Source organism: Oncorhynchus keta, unplaced genomic scaffold (genome assembly GCF_023373465.1).
Source record: "Oncorhynchus keta strain PuntledgeMale-10-30-2019 unplaced genomic scaffold, Oket_V2 Un_contig_14103_pilon_pilon, whole genome shotgun sequence".
Classification (NCBI taxonomy): domain Eukaryota; kingdom Metazoa; phylum Chordata; class Actinopteri; order Salmoniformes; family Salmonidae; genus Oncorhynchus; species Oncorhynchus keta.
In genome coordinates, this window is record NW_026278547.1 from 1 (window position 1) to 8134 (window position 8134).

The 8134-nt window shown below is 54.5% G+C and overlaps 1 protein-coding gene and 1 long non-coding RNA gene across 2 annotated transcripts; both read right to left on the reverse strand.

Moving 5' to 3' along the window:
• Window positions 1-2926: 2926 nt before the first annotated feature.
• LOC127918390 (uncharacterized) lies at window positions 2927-3759 on the reverse strand. Its single transcript, XR_008099809.1, has 3 exons — window positions 3721-3759; window positions 3350-3473; window positions 2927-3046 (listed from the first exon to the last, which is right to left on the reverse strand). It is a non-coding gene; the product is annotated as an uncharacterized LOC127918390 (long non-coding RNA).
• A 64-nt stretch (window positions 3760-3823) lies between these two features.
• On the reverse strand, window positions 3824-8067 carry LOC127918391 (BCL-6 corepressor-like protein 1; the record flags this gene model as incomplete). The annotated part of the gene is made up of 3 exons (XM_052501664.1): window positions 3824-3842; window positions 5060-5307; window positions 7483-8067. Coding segments are annotated over 3 exons (837 nt in total), but the record flags the coding sequence as incomplete, so codon positions are not given.
• Window positions 8068-8134: the final 67 nt, after the last annotated feature.

Below are 8134 nucleotides of genomic sequence, written 5' to 3' on the forward strand. Positions count from 1 at the left end.
ACAGGAAGCAGTGTTGTGACAACAGGAAGCAGTGTTAGTGACAACAGGAAGCAGTGTTAGTGACAACAGGAAGCAGTGTTAGTGACAACAGGAAGCAGTGTTAGCAGAAAGACGACAGTGACAACAGGAAGCAGTGTTTAGACAACAGGAAGCAGTGTTGTGACAACAGGACAACAGGAAGCAGTGTTAGTGACAACAGGAAGCAGTGTTAGTTTTAGTGAAAGACGACACAGTCCCAGAGAAATCCCAGGAAGCAGTGTTAGTGACAACAGGAAGCAGTGTTAGTGACAACAGGTAGCAGTGTTAGTGACAACAGGTAGCAGTGTTAGTAGCCGGCAAATAGCAGAAAGAGACACAGTCCCAGAGAAATCCCCGGAGCGTGACAACTGGAAGCAGTGTTGTGACAACAGGAAGCAGTGTTAGTGACAACAGGAAGCAGAAAGAGACAGGAAAGAGAAATTAGTGACAACAGGAAGCAGTGTTAGTGACAACAGGAAGCAGTGTTAGTGATAACAGGAAGCAGTGTTAGTGACAACAGGAAGCAGTGTTAGTGACAACAGGAAGCAGTGTTAGTGACAACAGGAAGCAGTGTTAGTGACAACAGGAAGCAGTGTTAGTGACAACAGGAAGCAGTGTTAGTGACAACAGAAGCAGTGTTAGTGACAACAGGTAGTGCAGTAGCAGTGTTAGTGACAACAGGAAGCAATGTTAGTGACCGCGTTTAGCAGAAAGACGACACAGTCCCAGAGAAATCCCGAGCGTGACAACAGGGAAGCAGTGTTAGTGACAACAGGTAGCAGTGTTAGTGACAACAGGAAGCAGTGTTAGTGACCGGCGTTTAGCAGAAAGACGACACAGTCCCAGAGAAACTCGGAGCGTGACAACTGGAAGCAGTGTTGTGACAACAGGAAGCAGTGTTAGTGACAACAGGAAGCAGTGTTAGTGACCTCGTTTAACAGAAAGAAGACACAGTCCCAGAGTTAGTGACAACAGGAAGCAGTGTTGTGACAACAGGAAGCAGTGTTAGTGACAACAGGAAGCAGTGTTAGTGACAACAGGTAGCAGTGTTAGTGACAACAGGAAGCAGTAAGCTAGGTGACAACAGCAGCAGTGAAAGTGACAACAGGTAGCAGTGTTAGTGACAACAGGAAGCAGTGTTAGTGACAACAGGAAGCAGTGTTATGACAACAGGAAGCAGTGTTAGTGACAACAGGTAAAGTGTTAGTGACAACAGGTAGCAGTGTTGTGACAACAGGAAGCAGTGTTAGTGACAATAGCGTTTAGCAGAAAGTTGACACAGTCCCAGAGAAACTCTTCGGAGCGTGACAACAGGAAGCAGTGTTAGTGACAAAAGGCACAGTCCCAGTGTTAGTGACAGGAAGCAGTGTTAGTGACCTGTTTAGCAGAAAGACGACACAGTCCCAGAGAAATCACAACAGGGAAAGCGTGACAACTGGAAGCAGGTTAGACAACAGGAAGCAGTGTTAGTGACCGCGTTTAGCAGAAAACACGACACGGGTCTCATGATCTTAATGGAGCCTGGTGGCTCTGATGAAGTTGATGGCGATCGTCTGTGTTCCTCCATGCCCGTGCATAGTCAGATGTTAGTCAAAGATGATGTCGTTGGGGTCAAAGCCCACTTGAGTTACCAGAGACGATAGGCTCTGCTGCAGATGTCGACCTTGCGCCTCTGTGTCGGTAGCCTGTAGGAAACTAGAGAAGAGCTGTTTCAAGGCCGCCTGTGTCGGTAGCCTGTAGGAAACCAGATTAGTTGTCAGTCTTGGCTGCTTCCTGTCTTAATCCAGCAGAACACCTAGCCTATCACAATCCTGCTCCCCCCCACCTACCACTACATCCTGACCTTCCACCCCACCCACCTCACCACTTTACATCCTGACCCCACCCCACCCCACTACCACTTACATCCCTTAGATCCCCCCACCCCACCTACTGCCCATATCCTGCCCCCCCCCCACCCCACCTACCACGAGATCCTGGACCCCCCCTCACCCACCACTACTACTTCATCCTGCCCCCTACCCCACCCACCCAACTCCCACCTAACACTTTACATCCTGACCTCCCCACCCACCCCACCCCCGGATCCATCACTCACATCCTGCCCCCTCCCCCCACCCATTCACCCTACCTCCACACTACATCCTGACCTCCCCACCGCACCTACCTTCTACTCTGATCCTGCCTCCCACCCCCTACCACTTAGCATCCTGCTCCTCCCCCACCCAATTCCCACCCCTACCACTTACATCCTGTGACCCCCCACCCCACCTACCACTCTACATCCTACCCCCCACCCTCCCTACCACTCTACATCCTGCACCCTCCCACCCCCCACCACTTACATCCTGCCCCCCCACCCTCCCTACCATCCTACATCCCCCACCCTCATCCTGCCCCCCCCCCCCCACCTCCCCTACCACCTACATCCTGCCCCCACTCTCCCCTACCACCTACATCCTGCCCCCCACCTCTGGGATGTAACAACAAAAAGTATGTGAACCCTTCAGAAATATCTAGTTTCTGCATAAATTGGGTCATAAAATTGATCTGTCTTCATCTAGGTCACAACAATAGACAAACACAGTCTGCTTAAATTAATAACACACAAACACTAATAACACACTAATTATTGTATTTTTTGTGACTTAGATGAAGACTCAGATCAAAATGATGACCAATTTCACATAACTCAGGTAATTCTCGAAGGGTTCACATACTTTTCACCTGACCCCTCCTCGTCGAGGCCATAACCACCAGGGCAGCCCCGCAAAGCGTCTGACAGTCTAACCTGACCCTCCTCATCGAAGGCCATAACCACCACGGCAGCCCCAGCTGCCTGAACCTGACCCTCCTCATCGAAGGCCATAACCACCACGGCAGCCCCGAGCGTCTGACAGTCTCCTGACCCTCCTCGTCGAGGGCCATAACCACCACGGCAGCCCCGTAGCGTCTGACAGTCTCACCTGACCCTCCTCGTCGAAGGCCATAACCTCCACGGCAGCCCCGTAGCGTCTGACAGTCTCACCTGACCCTCCTCGTCAAGGCCATAACCTCCACGGCAGCCCGTAGCGTCTGACAGTCTCACCTGACCCTCCTCGTCGAAGGCCATAACCACCACGGCAGCCCCGTAGCGCCTGACAGTCTCACCTGACCTCCTCGCCGGCGGCCATGGCCACGGCAGCCCCTAGCGCCTGACAGTCTCACCTGACCCTCCTCATCGAAGGCCATAACCTCCACGGCAGCCCGTAGCGTCTGACAGTCTCACCTGACCCTCCTCGTCGAGAGGCCATAACGACCACGGCAGCCCCATGGCGTCTGACAGTCTCACCTGACCCTCCTCATCGAAGGCCATAACCTCCACGGCAGCCCCGTAGCGTCTGACAGTCTCACCTGACCCTCCTCGTCGAGGGCCATAACCACCACGGCAGCCCCGTAGCGTCTGACAGTCTCACCTGACCCTCCTCGTCGAGGGCCATAACCACCACGGCAGCCCGTAGCGCCTGACAGTCTCACCTGACCCTCCTCGTCGAAGGTCATAACCTCCACGGCAGCCCCGTAGCGTCTGACAGTCTCACCTGACCCTCCTCGTCGAGGGCCATAACCACCACGGCAGCCCCGTAGCGTCTGACAGTCTCACCTGACCCTCCTTGCCGAGGGCCATAACCACCACGGCAGCCCGTAGCGTCTGACAGTCTCCACCTGACCCTCCTCGTCGAAGGCCATAACCACCACGGCAGCCCGTAGCGTCTGACAGTCTCACCTGACCCTCTCGTCGAAGGCCATAACCACCACGGCAGCCCCGTAGCGTCTGACAGTCTCACCTGACTCGTCGAAGGCCATAACCACCACGGCAGCCCCGTGGCGTCTGATAGTCTCACTCTGACCCTCCTCGCGTTTCGACGGCCATAACCACCAGGGCAGCCCCGTAGCGTCTGAGTCTCACCTGACCCTCTCGTCGAAGGTCATAACCACCAGGGAAGCCCCGTAGCGTCTGACAGTCTCACCTGACCTCCTCGCCGAAGGCCATAACCACCACGGCAGCCCCGTAGCGTCTGACAGTCTCACCTGACCTCTCGTCCGGCCATAACCACCACGGCAGCCCCGTAGCGTCTGAGTCTCACCTGACCGCCCTGTCGAAGGTCATAACCACCACGGCAGCCCGTAGCGTCTGAGTCTCACCTGACCGTCCTCGTCGAAGGTCATAACCACCAGGGCAGCCCGTAGCGTCTGACAGTCTCACTCTGGCCTCCTCGTCGAAGGCCATAACCACCCTGGCAGGCCCATAGCGTCTGACAGTCTCACCTGACCCTCCTCGTCGAAGGCCATAACCACCCTGGCAGCCCGTGGCGTCCTCTGACAGTCTCACCTGACCCTCGCCGTCGAAGGCCATAACCACCCCTGGCAGCCCCGTAGCGTCTGACAGTCTCACCTGACCCCTCCTCGTCGAAGGCCATAACCTCCACGGCAGCCCACGTGGCGTCTGACAGTCTCACCTGACCCTCCTCATCGAAGGCCATAACCACCACGGCAGCCCCGCAGCGTCTGACAGTCTCACCTGACCCTCCTCGTCAAGGCCATAACCACGGCAGCCCGCAGCGTCTGAGTCTCACCTGACCCTCCTCGTCGAGAGGCCATAACCACCAGGGCAGCCCCGTGGCGTCTGACAGTCTCCACCCTGACCCTCCTCGTCGAAGGCCATAACCACCAGGGCAGCCCGTGGCGTCTGACAGTCTCACCTGACCCTCCTCGTCGAAGGTCATAACCACCACGGCAGCCCGTGGCGTCTGACAGTCTCACCTGACCCTCCTCGTCAGAGGCCATAACCACCACGGCAGCCCGTAGCGTCTGACAGTCTCACCTGACCCTCCTCGTCGGGCCATAACCACCACGGCAGCCCACGTGCGTCTGAGTCTCACCTGACCCTCCTCGTCGAAGGCCATAACCACCAGGGCAGCCCCGTAGCGTCTGACAGTCTCACCTGACCCTCCTCGTTGAAGGCCATAACCACCACGGCAGCCCCGTAGCGTCTGAGTCTCACCTGACCCTCCTCGTCGAAGGCCATAACCACCACGGCAGCCCCGTAGCGTCTGACAGTCTCACCTGACCCTCCTCGTCGAAGGCCATAACCACCACGGCAGCCCCGTAGCGTCTGACAGTCGTAGCTCTCTGGAGAAACTCCTCTTCTCCTTCCTTCAGACTGATGCTGTTCACGATACACTTCCCCTGACAACACTTCAGTCCCGCCTTGATCACCTCGAAGTTCGACGAGTCTATACACAGAGGTACCTAGGAGAGGAGAGAGAGAGAGAGAGAGGACAACGAGGAGAGAGAGAGGACACCTGGAAGTTAGACAAGTCTATACACAGAGGTACCGAGGAGAAGAGAAGAGAAAGAGAAAGAGAAAGAGAAGAGAAGAGAGAGAGAGAGAGAAGAGAGAGAGAGAGAGAGAGAGAGAGACAGAGACAGAGAGAGAACAACGAGGAGAGGAGAGCGATGAGGATAAAGAGGACAACGAGGAGAGGAGAGAGAGGAGGATAAAGAGGACAACGAGGAGAGGAGAGAGATGAGGATAAAGAGGACAACTAGGAGAGGAGAGAGATGAGGATAAAGAGGACAACAAGGAGAGGAGAGAGATGAGGATAAAGAGGACAACGAGGAGAGGAGAGAGATGAGGATCAAGAGGACAACGATGAGAGGAGAGAGATGAGGATAAAGAGGACAACGAGGAGAGGAGAGAGATGAGGATAAAGAGGACAACGAGGAGAGGAGAGAGATGAGGATAAAGAGGACAACGAGGAGAGAGATGAGGATAAAGAGGACAACGAGGAGAGGAGAGAGATGAGGATAAAGAGGACAACGAGGAGAGGAGAGAGATGAGGATAAAGAGGACAACGAGGAGAGGAGAGAGATGAGGATTAAGAGGACAACGAGGAGAGAGATGAGGATAAAGAGGACAACGAGGAGAGGAGAGAGATGAGGATAAAGAGGACAACGAGGAGAGAGATGAGGATAAAGAGGACAACGAGGAGAGAGATGAGGATAAAGAGGACAACGAGGAGAGAGATGAGGATTAAGAGGACAACGAGGAGAGAGATGAGGATTAAGAGGACAACGAGGAGAGAGATGAGGATAAAGAGGACAACGAGGAGAGGAGAGAGATGAGGATGAAGAGGACAACGAGGAGAGAGATGAGGATAAAGAGGACAACGAGGAGAGGAGAGATGAGGATAAAGAGGACAACGGTGAGAGGAGAGATGAGGATAAAGAGGACAACGAGGAGAGAGATGAGGATAAAGAGGACAACGAGGAGAGAGATGAGGATAAAGAGGACAACGAGGAGAGAGATGAGGATAAAGAGGACAACGAGGAGAGAGATGAGGATTAAGAGGACAACGAGGAGAGAGATGAGGATAAAGAGGACAACGAGGAGAGGAGAGAGATGAGGATGAAGAGGACAACGAGGAGAGAGATGAGGATAAAGAGGACAACGAGGAGAGGAGAGAGATGAGGATTAAGAGGACAACGAGGAGAGAGATGAGGATTAAGAGGACAACGAGGAGAGAGATGAGGATAAAGAAGACAACGAGGAGAGGAGAGAGATGAGGATAAAGAGGACAACGAGGAGAGAGATGAGGATAAAGAGGACAACGAGGAGAGAGATGAGGATAGAGAGGACAACGAGGAGAGGAGAGAGATGAGGATTAAGAGGACAACGAGGAGAGGAGAGAGATGAGGATTAAGAGGACAACGATGAAAGGAGAGAGATGAGGGTAAAGAGGACAACGAGGAGAGGAGAGAGATGAGGGTAAAGAGGACAACGAGGAGAGGAGAGATGAGGATAAAGAGGACAACGAGGAGAGGAGAGAGATGAGGATAAAGAGGACAACGAGGAGAGGAGAGAGATGAGGATAAAGAGGACAACGAGGAGAGAGATGAGGATAAAGAGGACAACGAGGAGAGAGATGAGGATAAAGAGGACAACGAGGAGAGGAGAGAGATGAGGATAAAGAGGACAACGAGGAGAGGAGAGAGATGAGGATAAAGAGGACAACGAGGAGAGGAGAGAGATGAGGATAAAGAGGACAACAAGGAGAGGAGAGAGATGAGGATAAAGAGGACAACGAGGAGAGGAGAGAGATGAGGATAAAGAGGACAACGAGGAGAGGAGAGAGATGAGGATAAAGAGGAGAGAGAGATGAGTATAAAGAGGACAACGAGAAGAGCTGGGTAAGTGACCTTCAGCTTCAGTAAAGGCCTAAAGAACTTCTTCTATAGATGAACTCTGTTCTTAGAGTGATTTCCTGCATCTCCAGGCCCTTCAACAACATGGCTCAGCTTCCTGTAGCTCAGTACATAGTAACATCATCACAGGAAGTGGTTTAGAAAACACGATTAACCGTCGGGAAGCATTCAACAGTACGCAGGTATCTTATCTTTTTGAAATGTCCAGGTGATTCCTACCCTGGCGATGTCAGGCTCGGAGGATATGAGACAGCAGAACCGGGCCATGGCGGCAGGACCCTCCAACATCCCCTCGTCCATGTTGATGTCCAACACCTGGGCTCCCATCTCCACCTGGGTCTTGGCTATGCTCAACGCCTCCTGGAGACAGGCAGGGACCGGTTCACAGACAGGGACACAGACAGGGACCGGGACACAGACAGGGACCGGGACACAGACAGGGACCGGGACACAGGCAGGGACCGGTTCACAGACAGGGACCGGGACACAGACAGGGACCGGTTCACAGACAGGGACCGGGACACAGACGGGGACCGGGACACAGACGGGGACCGGGACACAGACGGGGACCGGGACACAGACAGGGACCGGGACACAGACGGGGACCGGGACACAGACGGGGACCGGGACACAGACGGGGACCGGGACACAGACAGGGACCGGGACACAGACGGGGACCGGGACACAGACGGGGACCGGGACACAGACGGGGACCGGGACACAGACGGGGACACAGACAGGGACCGGGACACAGACAGGGACCGGGACACAGACAGGGACCGGGACACAGACGAGGGACACAGACAGGGACCGGGACACAGACAGGGACCGGGACACAGACGGGGACCGGGACACAGACGGGGACCGGGAC